Genomic DNA, 18,017 nt, shown 5'->3' with positions numbered 1-18,017 from the left:
GATCCTGTGTCCCACACTCAGTTTCTCATACACTGTGACCTGTCAGGCTGGACAGGGGAAGCGGAGTCCTTTCTCTGTCCCTTCCCCACTGGGAGGAATTAATTCAGGAGTCTGTGACAATTGCTGGGTGAGTGCCCTTTGGGGAAGTAGCGATACTCACTGACAAAGAAGTACTTGTGCTGGTGGTTGTAAGGCATGAACTTCTTCTTCTTCATCCCGAGCTGTGAAGGGAGAGAGGACCATGGCAGGTCAGCAGGGCTCAAGACACCCAGGCACACGCTTACGAAACCTAACCCACTCTGAGAGTTACCATTCAGCCACTTCCCAAGTTAAATGACCTTACAGGTAACGACAAGCTTTGCAAGTGCAATCAAAATACAGTAACCTTAGGTGTCTGTCAGAGGTAACTAGAAGACAACATGCACCTGCCTGAGATAGGGTTCCAAAGTGTGTAGGGTTTGTCTCTTGTTCATTCCTCAATATTCTCCTTTCATCCCTTAGCCTCCCTGCCAGAGGCACCAACCCATGCAGAATGGGCAGACAATGGACTTGTCCAGAACTAATTAATCAGAGGAGCAATCTCAGATGGAGAGAGGTAGGAGATGGGGTAGAAAGTACAAGGGTTGGTGCCCTTGGCAGGGAGAGCCCTCTTGTTATGGGAGTTACCATAAAAGAAAGGACTTTACAGCCATTCAGATCCCTGCTCTTGTTCCTTATTTGGACATGAAAAGCTGCTGCAGAATATACCTCCTGCAGTCTCCATGTTGCACTGTATTTTAAAAAGAATGGCTGAGCTGTTTTTGCTCCAACTTTCCTAACATACTCACCTTTGGGCAGAGACCACATCTGAGTAATTTCAATTTGGAGGATGAACTTTTGAGAAGTTGTTGTAAGCTCTTTAAATGGGGTGTTGGAATAGAAACATGAAGGCAACCTAAACTATTAGTGTAGGCATCACTAACTTTCCAGGTGTTTTCCCTTGCCTCCCCTCTGCTCTCTTTTCTCTCTGTTTCTGTTCTTTTTTTTTGTCTGTCAGCATGCCTGACAGGAACAAATGAAATTCTGAAGCACAAGTCCATGTACTCACCAGACCTTTCCTAGCATGCCTGAGATGCAGGTAGCACAGATTCTCTGAAGCTTTACAGAATAGACACTTTGTTTCTACCCATTTATAGCATCTCAAACTCGGATTCTTTCTGTAACCCAAGCTGTCCCCCATGCTCACCTCCACGGAGAGCACCTTCCCTAAAGTAAACAAGATAGGGTGCATACTGAGATCAGGATCCTTGCAGATGCAGTTGGGTTTAGCATGGTGCTGGAAGTGCGTGAGTTTCCACCAACTAGCAGACATGCCCTGTGGGAAAGGAGAACAAAAGATATAAACCATGTGGCTGCAAAAAGGAATAATCTCATCCATCATTTCTTCTCTCCTCTTTGAGTTACACCATGTTCCTCCCCTTGCTGTATATATAGAGCAGATCCTCAGTGAGACATTTTCTGCCGAGACTCATCAAGTCCTCGGATCGCTACCCCTTCCTGCTTCTCCACGTGGGCACCAATGATACTGCCAAGAATGACCTTGAGCGCATCACTGCAGACTACATGGCTCTGGGAAGAAGGATAAAGGAGTTTGAGGCGCAAGTGGTGTTCTCATCTATCCTCCCTGTGGCAGGAAAAGGCCAGGGTAGAAACCATCGAATCGTGGAAATCAACGAATGGCTATGCAGATGGTGTCGGAGAGAAGGGTTTGGATTCTTTGACCATGGGATGGTCTTCAAAGGGCTGCTAGGCAGAGACGGGCTCCACCTCACGAAGAGAGGGAAGAGCATCTTTGCAAGCAGGCTGGCTAACCTAGTGAGGAGGGCTTTAAACTAGGTTCACCGGGGGAAGGAGACCAAAGCCCTGAGGTAAGTGGGGAAGTGGGATTCCGGGAGGAAGCACAAGCAGGAGACTGCAAGAGGGGAGGACTCCTGTCTCAGACCGAGAAAGCGGGACAATCAGCGAGTTATCTTAAGTGCCTATACACAAATGCAAGAAGCCTGGGGAACAAGCAGGGAGAACTAGAAGTCCTGGCACAGTCAAGGAATTATGATGTAATTGGAATAACAGAGACTTGGTGGGATAACTCACATGACTGGAGTACTGTCATGGATGGATATAAACTGTTCAGGAAGGATAGGCAGGGCAGAAAAGGTGGGGGAGTTGCACTCTATGTAAGAGAGCAGTATGACTGCTCAGAGCTCCAGTATGAAACTGCAGAAAAACCTGAGAGTCTCTGGATTAAATTTAGAAGTATGAACAACAAGGGTGATGTCGTGGTGGGAGTATGCTACAGACCACCGGACCAGGGGGATGAGGTGGACGAGGCTTTCTTCCAGCAACTAACAGAAGTTGCTAGATCACAGGCCCTGGTTCTCATGGGTGACTTTAATCACCCTGATATCTGCTGGGAGAGCAATACAGCAGTGCACAGGCAATCCAGGAAGTTTCTGGAAAGTGTAGGGGACAATTTCCTGGTGCAAGTGCTGGAGGAACCAACTAGGGGAAAAGCTCTTCTTGACCTGTTGCTCACAAACAGGGAAGAAATAATAGAGGAAGCAATAGTGGATGGGAACCTGGGAGGCAGTGACCATGAGATGGTCGCGTTCAGGATCCTGACACAAGGAAGAAAGGAGAGCAGTAGAACAGAGACCCTGGACTTCAGAAAAGCAGACTTCGACTCCCTCAGGGAACTGATGGGCAAGGTCCCCTGGGAGAATAACATGATGGGGAAAGGAGTCGAGGAAAGCTGGCTGTATTTTAAAGAAACCTTATTGAGGTTGCAGGAACAAACCATCCCGATGTGTAGGAAGAAAAGTAAATATGGCAGGCGACCAGCTTGGCTCAACAGTGAAATCCTTGCTCGTCTTAAACACAAAAAAACAGCTTACAAGAAGTGGAAGATTGGACAAATAACCAGGGAGGAGTATAAAAGTATTGCTCAGGCATGCAGGTGTGAAATTAGGAAGGCCAAATCACACTTGGAGTTGCAGCTAGCCGGAGATGTTAGGAGTAACAAGAAGGGTTTCTTCAGATATGTTAGCAACAAGAAGAAAGTCAAGGAAAGTGTGGGCCCCTTGCTGAATGAGGGAGGGAACCTAGTGACAGAGGATGTGGAGAAAGCTAGTGTACTCAATGCTTTTTTTGCCTCTGTCTTCACAGACAAGGTCAGCTCCCAGACAGCTGCACTCTGCAGCACGGTATGGGGAGGAGGTGACCAGCTCTCTGTGGGGAAAGAAGTAGTTCGGGACTATTTAGAAAAGCTGGACGAGCACAACTCCATGGGGCCGGATGCACTGCATCCGAGGGTGCTAAAGGAGTTGGCCGATGAGATTGCAGAGCCATTGGCCATTATCTTTGAAAAATCATGGCGATCGGGGAAGGTCCCGGATGACTGGAAAAAGGCTAATGTAGTGCCCATCTTTAAAAAAGGGAAGAAGGAAGATCCAGGGAACTACAGGCCAGTCAGTCTCTGGAAAAATCAAGGAACAGTCCCTGGAAAAATCATGGAACAGGTCCTCAAGGAATCAATCCCTGGAAAAATCATGGAACAGGTCCTCAAGGAATCAATCCTGAACCACTTAAAGGAGGGGAAAGTGATCAGGAACAGTCAGCATGGATTCACCAAGGGCAAGTCATGCCTGACTAACCTAATTGCCTTCTATGATGAGACAACTGGCTCTGTGGATGACGGGAAAGCAGTGGATGTACTATTTCTGGACTTTAGCAAAGCTTTTGATACAGTCTCCCACAGTATTCTTGCCAGCAAGTTAAAGAAGTATGGGCTGGATGAATGGACGGTAAGGTGGATAGAAAACTGGCTAGATGGTCGGGCTCAACGGGTAGTGATCAATGGTTCCATGTCTAGTTGGCAGTCGGTATCAAGTGGGGTGCCCCAAGGGTCGGTGCTGGGGCCGGTTTTATTCAATATCTTCATTAACGATCTGGAGGATGGTGTGGACTGCACCCTTAGCAAGTTTGCAGATGACACTAAACTGGGAGGAGTGGCTGATACGCTGGAGGGAAGGGATAGGATACAGAGGGACCTAGACAAATTAGAGGATTGGGCCAAAAGAAATATGATGAGGTTCAACAAGGACAAGTGCAGAGTCCTGCACTTAGGACGGAAGAATCCCATGCACTGCTACAGACTAGGGACTGAATGGCTGGGCAGCAGTTCTGCAGAAAAGGACCTAGGGGTTACGGTGGACGAAAAGCTGAATATGAGTCAACAGTGTGCCCTTGTTGCCAAGAAGGCTAATGGCATTTTGGGTTGTATAAGTAGGGGCATTTCCAGCAGATCGAGGGAAGTGATCATTCCCCTCTATTCAGCACTGGTGAGGCCTCATTTGGAGTACTGTGTCCAGTTTTGGGCCCCACACTACAAGAAGGATGTGGATAAATTGGAGAGAGTCCAGCGGAGGGCAACAAAAATGATTAGGGGGCTGGAACACATGACTTATGAGGAGAGGCTGAGGGAACTGGGATTGTTTAGCCTGCAGAAGAGAAGAATGAGGGGGGATTTGATAGCTGCTTTCAACTACCTGAAAGGGGGTTCCAAAGAGGATGGATCTAGACTGTTCTCAGTGGTAGAAGATGACAGAACAAGGAGTAATGGTCTCAAGTTGCAGAGGGGGAGGTTTAGGTTGGATATTAGGAAAAACTTTTTCACTAGTAGGGTGGTGAAGAACTGGAATGGGTTACCTAGGGAGGTGGTGGAATCTCCTTCCTTAGAGGTTTTTAAGGTCAGGCTTGACAAAGCCCTGGCTGGGATGATTTAGTTGGGTTTGGTCCTGCTTTGAGCAGGGGGTTGGACTAGATGACCTCCTGAGGTCCCTTCCAACCCTGAGATTCTATGATTCTATGAATTCAAGTGGATATCCCATAGTAATCAGTCCTACTGATGATCCAGTTAGAACTCCCAGAATCAGGATCAGTTCTTACCATCAGTTGGCCTATCACAAACATATGAACCACTTGGTTCCATTTGCGCTTGCTGAATACTGAGAGGTGTCCCAAATCATGTTGCAGATACCCAGCTTGAGTCTGGAAGGGAAAAGGGATCACTGAGCAAACAAAAACCAAGGTAGTGCTATGTCTATTTTCTACACATTCATCCTAGAGACTCCTCTCTCATTGTCCTGTCAGCATCCCCTCACCCCACAGACCCATCTGGGTGAAGGATCCTCTGTTTGATGTGTGATGCTGTATAAAAAGCTGACTGTCTACACTAATATTGTCACCACTGTTACACAATTGTGATAAACCTTGTACAAAGTATATCTTGTAAGGTATCATTGGAAAAATTGTAATCTGTGGACAGTGCTTTCAATGAAATACGCATATCATGATTGGGTATGAAGTTATGAAATTTTACTGTATGCTTGTTACTAAACATGTTGAGTAACATTGAGTTTAACCAGCCATGGTTGATGGCCCATTAAGGAGAATCAACTCTTCCTGTGGGCCCCTCCTGAGGATGCCTCAGAGAGCACATGGACAATGGATGCCCCATGACTCAGCAAGGCACTTAGAACATGTGATGCCTAACTCCATGTTTGAGCCAGTACTTTCCCATGCACGTGGACTGGGTATAAATGGGAGACGGTGATATCACCTCCTTGCCTCGTTCCTGCTCCACATCTCTGGACTGTGATTTTTAACAAGGGGGGCTTTGAACAATGGACTGAGGACCCCCATCTTTTGGGTGAACCAGAGAGACTTATTGCAAGCTAGCAGATTTGATATCACTGCTATTACTCTGGTCTACAAATTCTAAAATTAACTGTAATGTATATGATTCATTTTAACCTGTTAACTCTCTTCTTTTTTTATTAATTAACCTCTAGTTTTAGTTTACTGGAGGACTGGCATCAGCGTGGCTTTTTGGTGAGATCCTGAAGTATATATTATCTTAGGGTGAGTGGCTGGCTTGCTGGAGCTGGAAGATCCTAATGTGTGATGAATTTTGGTTATAACAACCTTTCATCGTAAAGTCTGGTTGGTACATGAGAGGCTCGGGGACCAGAAGGGGACTGTCTGTGGCTCCACAATAACTAGTATAGTTCTTTGGAAGCACACATTTGTTACTGGCTTGGTGAAATCTTATGAGAGTATACCACCAGTCTGGGGTACATACCCTGTACTCTGGCAGTCTGACCTAAGATTAGCTCTTTTAGCTGCATCCCATACCAAGCAGCATGACATGCTGATACTAGGGAAACATTTCCTATTCCTTCCACAGTCAGTCCTTGTTAGGTATGTATTAGAATCGGAGGGTTGGAAGGGACCTAAGGAGGTCATCTAGTCCAACCTCCTGCTGAAAGCAGGACCAATCCACAACTATTTTTTTTGCCTTAGAGCCCTAAATGGCCCCCTCAAGGATTGAGCTCACAACACTGGGTTTAGCAGGCCAATGCTCAAGCCACTGAGCTATCCCTCCCCTGAAGTTAGGCCAAAGGACACAAATTTATAGAGAAACTGTCCAGTAGCTAAAGTTAAATTCAATCTGGCCACTGCATTTGCAGAATTAGTGAAGGACTCTGTCTATGCTTTGATACCAAAAGCCTGACTCTCTACTGCCTTGCACCTTGTGTAGCATTTACCCTAGTTGAAAGAGGGTGTAAAATGTTACCAAATCTAATTTCTTCACTCACTCACACCAGTGGTAGCAGGGTTTTACATCCAAAACAGCCAGGTGTAAATGACTGCTTAGGGAATTGGAGAATCAGGTCTCAAGCCAAGAAGAGGTCTATATTATAGCAGCACCAATGGAGCAAAATACTGTAGTGCTAGTAGTGTGCTTTTTGGCACTGGCACAAATATGAAACATAATAACTGGGAGTAGCCTTATTCCATTGCCAGTGAACCCTGCCCTTAAGCCCATTAAGTGGCAGAGAACAGTTAGGTTGTTTTCATGAATAGAGGAATGAAGAGGAGTCACCACACTAGCTGCTGTTCTTTTCAGGTAAGTGATCTAACAGCCTGGGGTGAACATACCAAGTTTATATATAAGGGTCATAGGAGAGCTACCAGTGGAAGGAGCAGCTGAGGAATAGGAATATGGAACTGGTGCTTAGTGTCTGGAAGGAACAGGCTGGCCTAGTGCTATATACTGTAGAGTGGGGACTTTACCAGGGAGGTTGTCAGCAGCACCACAGAGATGAGGAAAGGTAGTAGGGAGGTCCCAAAGTACCAGAGAGTGATCCAGCTGGCAGCCTCTAGCAGCAGAATTTGCAGGAAAATCAGGAAGAAGAAGAGGCCGTTGGGGTTCAGAAGTCCCATCCTCTCGATGGTGGTGCGTAGCTCACGGAAATCCTCTACCAGCAGTTTCTGGGGGGAGACTCAACTTTGTAACTGACTTGTGCTGTACGCAGAAATGTGATGCAGTTGTTTGCTCTTCTGTGTACATGCCCTTTCAGAGCTTGATGAAAAAACATTGCACACTCTGTGCTCTGGATGTGCAGCACAGAAGTCTCGGAGTGGGGGGCGGGAGGGAGGAAGGGGGAGTTTCTCTGCTTTCTGTTGAAAAGCCTTTGGACTCTGCTCTGTTGGTCAATCTGGCTGGACACTATGGGACAAGATGTTCCTGACTCATTGTGCTGCTTCTTCGTGGGATCTCTCCAACACTGGGAACTCACCAGCCAGAGGGAGAGGAGGAGTGTGTGTCTGGGGACAATGTCTCTGTACCTCTGAGATTAGCCTATGACTAATGAGCTGCGTTCCTTCCAGTCAAGAAGCCAATGGGCCCCTCTCCCACAGCAGGTTCCATGTGACTCTATGAAGCAGTAAGGGTCCTGGAAACCAATAAATAACCAGAAACCCAGATTTGCATGATTTTACCCTATCCCTTCCTGTAACCGGTTGATGCTCATATCTGCGGCGCCTCCTGCTGGCCGTCCTGGGAATTAGCTCGCCAGCCTCCAGATACCAAATACCCCCTGGCAGTACCCCCTCAATTTCTGGGTCACCCCACCCAGGGGAACCCCCACCCACTATCCCTACCTCACCTCAGTACCAGGCTACTGCCAGTCACCATCTAGCCCCCGTTCACTGGGGCCGACTGCAGTGTATAAGACGCTCATCACTGGCAAGGGGGGTTTGTACCTGCTGCCTTGGCCTACACCTGGACTGCCCCTCTGCAACCCCAATACCTTCTTGGCCCTTAACAAGGCCTGCAGCCTGGGGGTTTTCCAGGCCAGAGCTCCCCAGCTCCTTTGGCCTTTCCTCATCCCTGCTCCACTTTAGGTACCCTGCTCCACTCCCAGCAGCCAGGCCCATCCCTCTCAGCATCCATAGAGAGACTCTAGCTTCTGGCCCACTGCCCTCTTAGCTGGGCCCTGATTGGGCCATGGCCACAGCTGAGGCTGCTTCCCCAATCAGCCTTGCCACAGCCCTCCCCAGGGCTGCTTTTTAACCCCTCCAGGCAGGAGCGGGGTAACTACCCCACTACATTTCCCAATTGGGATTCCAACCTGCAGCCATCCCTCAGGGCACTTACATTTTTGCTTGGCTCCATGCTGATTTGATCTTGTGCCAGCTCCCCAATCAGCAATGAGCTCATGTACTTTCTCACCAGTGCCTTGTTGGCATGGAATGCTGTAAAGGCATCCTGCAGATGCACAAGGAAATAGCATGAGAAAACCACATACCTCAGAGGTGTGCAAGCCAGATACCATGTTAATTCCTTACTGAGGGAGATCACCAAGGTTGCTCAGTGGCTCTGGCTGGTGCCTTCCTCCTCTTTCTCTGCCTAAGTTCATGCTGACTTTTCTTTTCTTCTTTTATTTTGGCTTTTCTTTGCACATTCCAACATGAAGAGCAGGTCAAAAATTTGCTCAGTGAAAGGGAATGCAGGACAAATACAGAAAATAAACCATTCCTGCACAGTTCCAGTTGAAAAGGGATCATGGACCTGTTCTCTTTAACCCCCTTGAAAGCCATGAGTCTGACCGGGTATTGGTGGGATGGGATAAAATACCATACATCATATGTTCCTGCAGGGACTGCTTTTAAATTGTTAGCATTTTTCAAGTGATACACTCAGTGGTACACCTGAAATACTACAGATGATATCTTTGTTTAGAGGAGATAATACTGTGGTATTTATGGGCAAATGTTCCCTTTTTATTGGAGACCACTGGTCTTGATTTCAGCATTGTGAGTAATGGATTGGTGGAAGGCAGTAGAATATGGGTATTAAAATACTGACACAAATTTTGAGAAATTAAGAAACCTGGGAGTCCGTCTAGTTCCCAATGAATCATTGGACACACTCCTACCTTTCAAACCACCTTTGCATTGTCCTAATCTTGGTGCTCTGGAGGCTGGTGCAGCCCATGGTTCAAGTAAATATAGCAGTGTATGGCTGCTGTCTAGGATAGTACGCTGACCCTGCTTCGTCCACCTCCAGCCACACGCCTATACTAGGAGCGATAGAGAAGGGCAGTGTAGGGCTGCATGGCATCTTGATCAATGATCTTCTCTCAATTAATAAAGTTCACATGTACATGCTGGTGTTTTGGGGGACAAATGAGCATGGCTTCTGTAAACTTCAGGTGTGTCTCTCCAATCTACTGGGAAACTTGCAGCTTGCCAGCGAAATAGTTGATAAATGAGATCCAGTTTATATAACTGATCTGCATTTTCAAAAAGCCTTTCACTAAATCCTTCACAAGTGGGCAGAAAGGAAACTAACTTCTTATGGAGAGAGAGGTAAAGTCTAGTCATGGATTTAGGAACTGGCTAAAATACAGAGAACAAAGACTAAGGATAAGGATAATTTTTAACATGGGACAAAGTTAACAGCAGGGACCCAGCTGCTCTTACTTCTTCCCTCCACCGCCGGTTCTCATTATGGCAGCCTGCCCTGCAGAGTGGCTGATAATCTGGTTCCCCCCACCCCTAGATCTCACCGTGGCATCCTGTCCTGCGTAGTGACTGATGATCTGGGCACCCCCCGGGTGCCGCTGGTAGAACTGTCCGATGTCATAGATCTTCCTGTCAATCACCAGCCACTGCTCCTGCTGCGGGTGCCCCTGGCCTGTGCAGAGTCCAATGTCCTCCCAGGTGAAGAGCTGCACGGAGGAGCCTGCACCAGACTGTGGGTCCTTTTTTGCCTCCTTGCCTTCACGTGCTGGCTGCAGTGCCATCACTACACTTCTCACTTACACTCCTCTGCCTGCCACTGTCGCCTGCCTGATCAGACACTGTGCAGGCTCTGCCTTTTTATGCTATCTGCATAGGAAGTAATGATGCAGCCTGCCAAGCACTGTGCCCTTCTGCTTGCCAAATGGCTACAAGGCTACAAGGGTCTTCCCACGGCCTTTCTCCTTTCAATAAATCTTTCTCCCTTTATTCAGCTCCTTGCCACAGAGGGTAATTTAACTTCCATGATCCCCCAAGAGCACTCTGCTCCAACTGGGATGACACAGTGGGACAGATCCAGATTCTAGTTATCAAGCCCTGGGAACAGAGTATTGTCCCTATCAGAAAATAATCAGACTGTACTCAAGTCTTCAAGTATTTTGATCACAAACTTACCCACGCCTGCTCCCAGCCTGGCTGCTCACAATTAAAAAAAGAACAATTGCACAAACACACACCACCACAACAGACCCCCCCTAGGAGCTGCACACACCCACACTTCTCAGTCCCAGCGGAACAGCGAGAAAATCAACATTTTGTTCTGAGCTTTTGTGTTGTTTGTTTTCGTTATGTGTTTGATACAAGGGTGATAGGTGCTGTTTAGAAACCCTATATAGATAAATAGGAGCCGAGAGAACAAGTGACTGAGCCCTTGTCTACAGAAGAAAGTTGAACTGGTGTAATTTATATAATTATTCCAATAGATGTAAACCGAAAGGGTTATTTCCCCATTGCCTTGCATACACTGGTGTACGATACTCTTTTTTTTCCCTTCGGCGGTTGGCAAGCTTTCCGCTGTAGATAATCTCTGTCTTTGTATGAACTGTGCTATGCCAGGTGCAAACAGAACAGAGAAACGGTAACTGTAGTTATCATTTCAGAATATTGCTTTTCAGTGACTTTTCTCAGTTTCATAATTCCGTTCCTTATAGCTCATACTATTCTACAGTCACCATGGAGGTGGTAATACCTTAAATTATGTCCCTTAAAGAGGGCTCCTGCACAATGGTATAGTGTTCCCAAAGTTAAAGTCCTTTTCTTGTGTGGAAGTGTGAGGGGAGGCCAAAATTTAAGGGGCAGATTAGGAATTGCCATTGCATTTTTGCAGGTTTTCTTAACTTTGGAGGACATGGCCCTGAGACATGTCACGAAAAGGCACAGGAAGGCGAGGGGCCAGCTGGGTAGATTTGCTGCACTGCTATTTGCCAGGATGGTGCCCCCAGAGATAATGCTGGAATGGAGGGAAAACATCAATTATAGACATTGCTGTGGAACATCAACTTTATTTTGTAATTAGGGGGAACATATTTTCCAAAGGGAAAATGGGACACCGCGTGAGGCTAGCTCAAGCCCCTCTGCCCCAACCATGAAGGACTGGCCCAAGTTGCTTAGCCAAGCTCCTCCTCCGCCCCCCCATTGCAGGGCTGTCCCCAGCCATTTGCTTGAGCCCCCCTCCCCATGCAGGGCTGGCCTGAGCCACTCGCCAGAGCCCTGTCCCATCCCTGTCCCAGCCCTGTCGCTGCTCACCAGAGCCCTGCCTGTCCCCCCTCGCGCGAGGCTCGGGCTGGGGCTGGGGCTGGCGTTGCTCCTCACTCGAGCCCTGCCTGACCCCCTCCCACCCGCACAGAGCTGGCATCGCTGCACGTTCCTCTGCACCCCACTTTTTTGACAAAAGTGAGTCTTTGTCCCATTTGCTCTTGCCAACTGATCAGGTTGGCAAGAGCAAACACCCATTTTTGCCAAAAAAGTCGCGATGGCTGGAATAGGGCTTAAAAAAGAGACTGTCCCAGCCAAAACTGGATGTATGGTCACCCTCCTTGTAACGTGCAAGTCAAACAAGATAATTATCTTTGTCAAACAGCCTCTGTTTTAATGCCAGCTGGCATGAACAAGAGTGCTGCAAAATAAATAAGACTTTGTAACTGTGACCCGTGCTGTATCCAGAAATCTGATGCAGTTCTTTATTCTTCCATGTGCTGTTTTGGAGCTTGATGAAATTCTGTTTTTGCTCACGGCAATCAAAAATTATGATTTGAAGTGTTTTTCACTTGGTACATTTTCACGCGGTACAGTTTGCAGACGATACCAAGCTGAGAGGGGTTGCAAGTGCTTTGGAGGATAAGATTAAAATTCAAAATGATCTGGACAAACCAGGGCCGCCCAGAGGATTCTGGGGGCCTGGGGTCTTCGGCAGTAATTCAGCGGCGGGGAGCCCCCACCGTGGGTCTTCAGGGCACTTTGGCGGCAGGTCCCAGAACGGAAGGACCCCCCGCTGCCGAATTACTGCCGAAGACCCGGCTGCAGTTTGGCGGCGGGTCCCGCTTTGGCGGTAATTCGGCTGTGGGGGGTCCTTCCGCCCTGGAGTGGAAGGACCTCCCGCCAGTGAAGACTGGGAGCAGAAGAAGCTCCAGGGGCCTGGGCCCCGTGAGAGTTTTCCGGGGCCCCCAAAGCGAGTGAAGGACCCTGCTGCAGGGGCCCAAAAAACTCTCATGGGGGCCCCTGCGGGACCCAGGGCCTGGGGCAAATTGCCCCACTTGCCCCCCCCCCCCCCCCCGCCGGGCAGCCCAGGGACAAACTGGAGAAATGGTCTGAAGTAAATAGGATGAAATTCAATAAGGACAAATGCAAAGTACTCCACTTAGGAAGAAACAATCAGTTACACACACATAAAATGGGAAATGACTGCCTAGGAAGGAGTACTGCAGAAATGGATCTGGGGTCATAGTGGATCACAAGCTAAATATGAGTCAACGATGTAACCCTGTTGCAAAAAAAAGCAAACATCATTCTGGGATATATTCGCAGGAGTGTTGTAAGCAAAATACAAGAAGTAATTCTTCTGCTCTACTCCGTGTTGATTAGGCCTCATCTGGACTATTGTGCCAAGTTCTGGGTGTCACATTTCAGGAAAGATATGGACAAGTTGGAGAAAGTCCAGAGAAGAGCAACAAAAATGATTAAAGCTCTAGAAAACATGACCAATGAGGGAAGACTGAAAAAATTGGGTTTGTTTAGTCTGGAGAAGAGAAGACTGAGAGGGGACATGATAACAGTTTTCAAGTACATAAAAGGTTGTTACAAGGAGGAGGGAGAAAAAAAATTCTTCTTAACCTCTGAGGATAGGACAAGAAGCAATGGGCTTAAATTGCAGCAAGGGTGGTTTAGGTTGGACATTAGGAAAAACTTCCTAACTGTCATAGTGGTTAAGCACTGGAATAAATTACCTAGGGAGGTTGTGGAATCTCCATCATTGGAGATTTTTAAGAGCAGTTTGGACAAACACCTGTCAGGGATGCTCTAGATAATATTTAGTCCTGGCTTGAGTGCAGGGGACTGGACTAGGTGATCTCTGGAGGTCCCTTCCAGTTCTATGATTCTATGATCTCCTCCTCCAAAAATGAAGCTTCAGATGTTAGGTGTTTGCATTCTTTGCCTGCCATTTACACACCACTTTGAAACATGCCATTTGATGGAGGAGTGGATGGGGATTGTAGGCGATGGGAACAACAAACATGGAGGGCACCCTGTGGGATGTTCTCTGGCTGATGTGGGGTGAGATGTTGCACTGCTGCCAATATGCCTTTGGTATATGTTGTGGGGCGTCAGTCCTCAGAAAAGGAAAAGGGTGGTGGTGGGGGGAGGTGGCCAAGCAACAGAAATGCAGGCTCTCCTTCTAATTCTAACCCCTGACTAATATTTGAAACACAGGATTTCTTTATTTCCATATAGCAGAGTTTTTAAAATAAAGTAATATAAAGTAGTACAAAATGCTTTAACTTACTAAATTAATACAACAAAATGAGCAAATAATATGAATTTTCATGGTTCTTATTAAATGTTTTAAATAAAAAGGTAGTAACTTCCTTTTTAGATGTTTAATTCTTTTATTTGCCTGTTTGTTTTCTAAAATGCATTGCTTTAATAACTAAGTTCTTAAGGCCTTATTTGATATAGTTATAAATAACATTTTGGCACCATTTATTTTTAATTGTAAGTTTGTCCTGTATGTTATGTATGTTGTTCTGTGTTGTATGTTGTGTGTGTCACATGACTACTTTTTTTGTTTTAACTGTGTTGGAACAAAAGTCAATTTTATACTTTTAAAAAATATAAGTGATATCACACTATTTTAATGTTATGATCGGGGGATAACCTTCATAATACCTATTCATTTTTTTTTGCAAAGCTCAAAAAGGCCTCAGTTATAAATATATGTACATATAGTTTTGCCTCAACAAATAATGCAATTGCAAACAAAAATAATTTGCTTTGTGAACAGGGGCTGCTAACAGGGAGTTTTGCAAGGGAGTTCTCCAGGTGAAGGAGGAGCTAATACAGCATCTGTGGGGTAAGTGACTGTCTGTAGTGTGTGTTTGTTTGTGTTTGGGGTTTACTTGCTGTGTGCTGAGCTTGTGTTTGTCAGTCTGTTTGTTTGTTTGGTTGTTTGAGGGACCGTGTGCTCTGGCTGGCAGTTGGAGGCAGGTTTGAAAGCTCGAAGCCTCTGATAATTGGCTGAGCCTTAATCAGTGGGCAGGGCATTCACTCAGGCCAGGGCTTTATAAAGCTGCGCACAAGCGACCAGGGGCTGCTAACAGGGAGTTTCGCAAGGGAGTTTAGAAGGGGAGTGGGAAGGGAGCGGGAGTCCCTCGCCAGCCCTAAACCCCTTCCCTGTGGTCCCCCTAAAACCTATAAACCGAACCACATTTCAAAACCCCTGTCTGTAAACCACCCTTCCATTAACTAGGAGACAATGCAGGCAGAAGCCCAGCAGCAGAGTGGGGGCTATCCAGTTTATTGCGCTGAGTATTGCATGTATGATTACCTGCCCTGTGGGTGGGTGGCATATGCGTGCAGTCGGTGCAAGGAGCTCCTGGCCCTCAGAGACCATGTACGGACTTTGGAGGCCAGGGTGGCGGAACTGGAGGAGATAAGAAAGGCAGAGGGGTATGTTGATGAGGCTTTCTGGGACACTGTAGAATTGTCCACCTCCAGTCAGACAGCCCCTGTGCTGTTGAGGAGGATGAAAGGCCCAGGGAAGCAGAGCAGTCAATGGGAGCAGAGGGAAACCTTCCCGTAGTTGGGACCCTCCTTCCAGATGGTGCTGGGGTTGCCTCTCGCACTGAGGTTGCCTCTCCAGGGGAGGGAACTCCAGTTTCTAGGAAAAGGCAGGTGTTAGTAATGGGAGATTATTAGAAACATAGATAGCTGGTTTTGTGATGACTGGGAGAACCGTATGGTGACTTGCCTGCCTGGTGCGAAGGTTGCGGATCTCTCGAGGCATCTAGACAGACTTATGTGTAGTGCTGGGGAGGAGCCGGTGGTCGTGGTACATGTAGGTACCAATGACATAGGGAAGGGTAGGAGAGATGTCCTGGAAGCCAAATTTAGGCTGCTAGGGAAGAGACTGAAATCCAGGACCTCGATGGTGGCATTCTCAGAAATGCTCCCAGTTCCATGCGCAGGGCCAGGTAGGCAGGCAGAGCTTCAGAGTCTCAATGTGTGGATGAGAAGATGGTGTAGAGAGGAGGGGTTCACGTTCATTAGGAACTGGGGAAACTTCTGGGATGGGAGGAGCCTATACAGGAGAGATGGGCTCCACCTAAACCAAAGTGGAACCAGACTGCTGGCACTAAACATTAAAAAGGTTGTAGAGCGGTTTTTAAACTAGGAGATAGGGGAAAGCCGACTGCTGCAGAGGAGCGTGTGGATTGGACAGAGACTTTTCTTAGGGGAGAGTCTGATGATAGAGAATCTCCAGGTTATAGTCAGGAGCAGAGGACTGAAGAGTATAATGTAAGGGCCGGATCAGATGATAAACAGTCACATAAAAAAGAATCTGGCACATCAGAAAAAGGCAGGCTAATAAACAGGGACAAGTTTTTAAAGTGCTTGTACACAAATGCCAGAAGTCTAAATAATAAGATGGGTGAACTAGAGTGCCTTGTGATAAAGGAGAATATTGATATAATAGGCATCACAGAAACCTGGTGGACTGAGAGCAATCAATGGGACACAATCATTCCGGGGTACAAAATATATCGGAAGGACAGAACAGGTCGTGCAGGGGGAGGAGTGGCACTATATGTGAAAGAAAGTGTAGATTCAAATGAAGTAAAAATCTTAAGCGAATCCACATGTTCCATAGAATCTCTATGGATAGAAATTTCATGCTCTAGTAAAAATATAACATTAGGGATCTATTGTCGACCACCTGACCAGGACAGTAATAGTGATGATGAAATGCTAAGGGAAATTAGAGAGGCTATCAAAATTAAGAACCCAATAATAGTGGGGGATTTCAATTATCCCCATATTGACTGGGAACATTTCACTTCAGGACAAAATGCAGAGATAAAATTTCTCGATACTTTAAATGACTGCTTCATGGAGCAGCTAGTACGGGAACCCACAAGGGGAGAGGCAACTCTAGATTTAATCCTGAGTGGAGCGCAGGAGCTGGTCCAAGAGGTAACTATAGCAGGACCGCTTGGAAATAGTGACCATAATACAATAACATTCAACATCCCTGTGGTGGGAAGAATATCTCAACTGCCCAACACTGTGGCATTTAATTTCAAAAGGGGGAACTATACAAAAATGAGGGGGTTAGTTAGGCAAAAGTTAAAAGGTACAGTGACTAAAGTGAAATCCCTGCAAGTTGCATGGGCCCTTTTTAAAGACACCATAATAGAGGTCCAACTTCAATGTATACCCCAAATTAAGAAAAACAGTAAAAGAACTCAAAAAGAGCCACCGTGGCTTAACAACCATGTAAAAGAAGCAGTGAGAGATAAAAAGACTTCCTTTAAAAGGTGGAAGTCAAATCCTAGTGAGGCAAATAGAAAGGAACACAAACACTGCCAACTTAAGTGCAAGAGTGTAATAAGAAAAGCCAAAGAGGAGTTTGAAGAACAACTAGCCAAAAACTCTAAAGGTAATAACAAAATGTTTTTTAAGTACATCAGAAGCAGGAAGCCTGCTAAACAACCAGTGGGGCCCCTTGACGATCAAAATACAAAAGGAGTGCTTAAAGACGATAAAGTCATTGCGGAGAAACTAAATGGATTCTTTGCTTCAGTCTTCACGGCTGAGGATGTTAGGGAGATTCCCAAACCTGAGCTGGCTTTTGTAGGTGACAAATCTGAGGGACTGTCACAGATTGAAGTGTCACTAGAGGAGGTTTTGGAATTAATTGATAAACTCAACATTAACAAATCACCGGGACCAGATGGCATTCACCCAAGAGTTCTGAAAGAACTCAAATGTGAAGTTGTGGAACTATTAACTAAGGTTTGTAACCTGTCCTTTAAATCGGCTTCGGTACCCAATGACTGGAAGTTAGCTAATGTAACGCCAATATTTAAAAAGGGCTCTAGGGGTGATCCCGGCAATTACAGACCGGTAAGTCTAACATCGGTACCGGGTAAATTAGTTGAAACAATAGTTAAGAATAAAATTGTCAGACACATAGAAAAACACAAACTGTTGAGCAATAGTCAACACGGTTTCTGTAAAGGGAAATCGTGTCTTACTAATCTATTAGAGTTCTTTGAAGGGGTCAACAAACATGTGGACAAGGGGGATCTGGTGGACATAGTGTACTTAGATTTCCAGAAAGCCTTTGACAAGGTCCCTCACCAAAGGCTCTTACATAAATTAAGCTGTCATGGGATAAAAGGGAAGGTCCTTTCATGGATTGAGAACTGGTTAAAGGACAGGGAACAAAGGGTAGGAATTAATGGTAAATTCTCAGAATGGAGAGGGGTAACTAGTGGTGTTCCCCAGGGGTCAGTCCTAGGACCAATCCTATTCAATTTATTCATAAATGATCT

At 46.4% G+C, this 18,017-nt stretch overlaps 1 protein-coding gene across 4 annotated transcripts in view; it reads right to left on the bottom strand.

Annotated features, from left to right (window-relative positions):
- LOC120403578 (acyl-CoA (8-3)-desaturase-like) overlaps nt 1–10,266 on the bottom strand; it is a 41,650-nt gene extending 31,384 nt beyond the window's left edge. For 2 of the 4 annotated variants that reach the window (XM_039534829.1, XM_039534828.1), the window contains exons 1-6: nt 9,954–10,266; nt 8,540–8,650; nt 7,174–7,371; nt 4,984–5,085; nt 1,226–1,354; nt 161–221 (exon numbers count right to left, since the gene is read on the bottom strand). In XM_039534829.1, coding sequence (XP_039390763.1) covers nt 161–221; nt 1,226–1,354; nt 4,984–5,085; nt 7,174–7,371; nt 8,540–8,650; nt 9,954–10,190 — 838 coding nt within the window. In that variant the 5' untranslated portion in view covers nt 10,191–10,266. The remainder of the gene's footprint in view (nt 1–160; nt 222–1,225; nt 1,355–4,983; nt 5,086–7,173; nt 7,372–8,539; nt 8,651–9,953) is intronic. The other 2 variants (XM_039534830.1, XM_039534831.1) reach the window with 2 other exon arrangements.
- Nucleotides 10,267–18,017: the final 7,751 nt, after the last annotated feature.

Source organism: Mauremys reevesii, linkage group 4 (assembly GCF_016161935.1).
Source record: "Mauremys reevesii isolate NIE-2019 linkage group 4, ASM1616193v1, whole genome shotgun sequence".
NCBI classification, from domain to species: Eukaryota; Metazoa; Chordata; order Testudines; family Geoemydidae; genus Mauremys; species Mauremys reevesii.
This window is presented reverse-complemented; position numbering and strand designations above follow the sequence as displayed.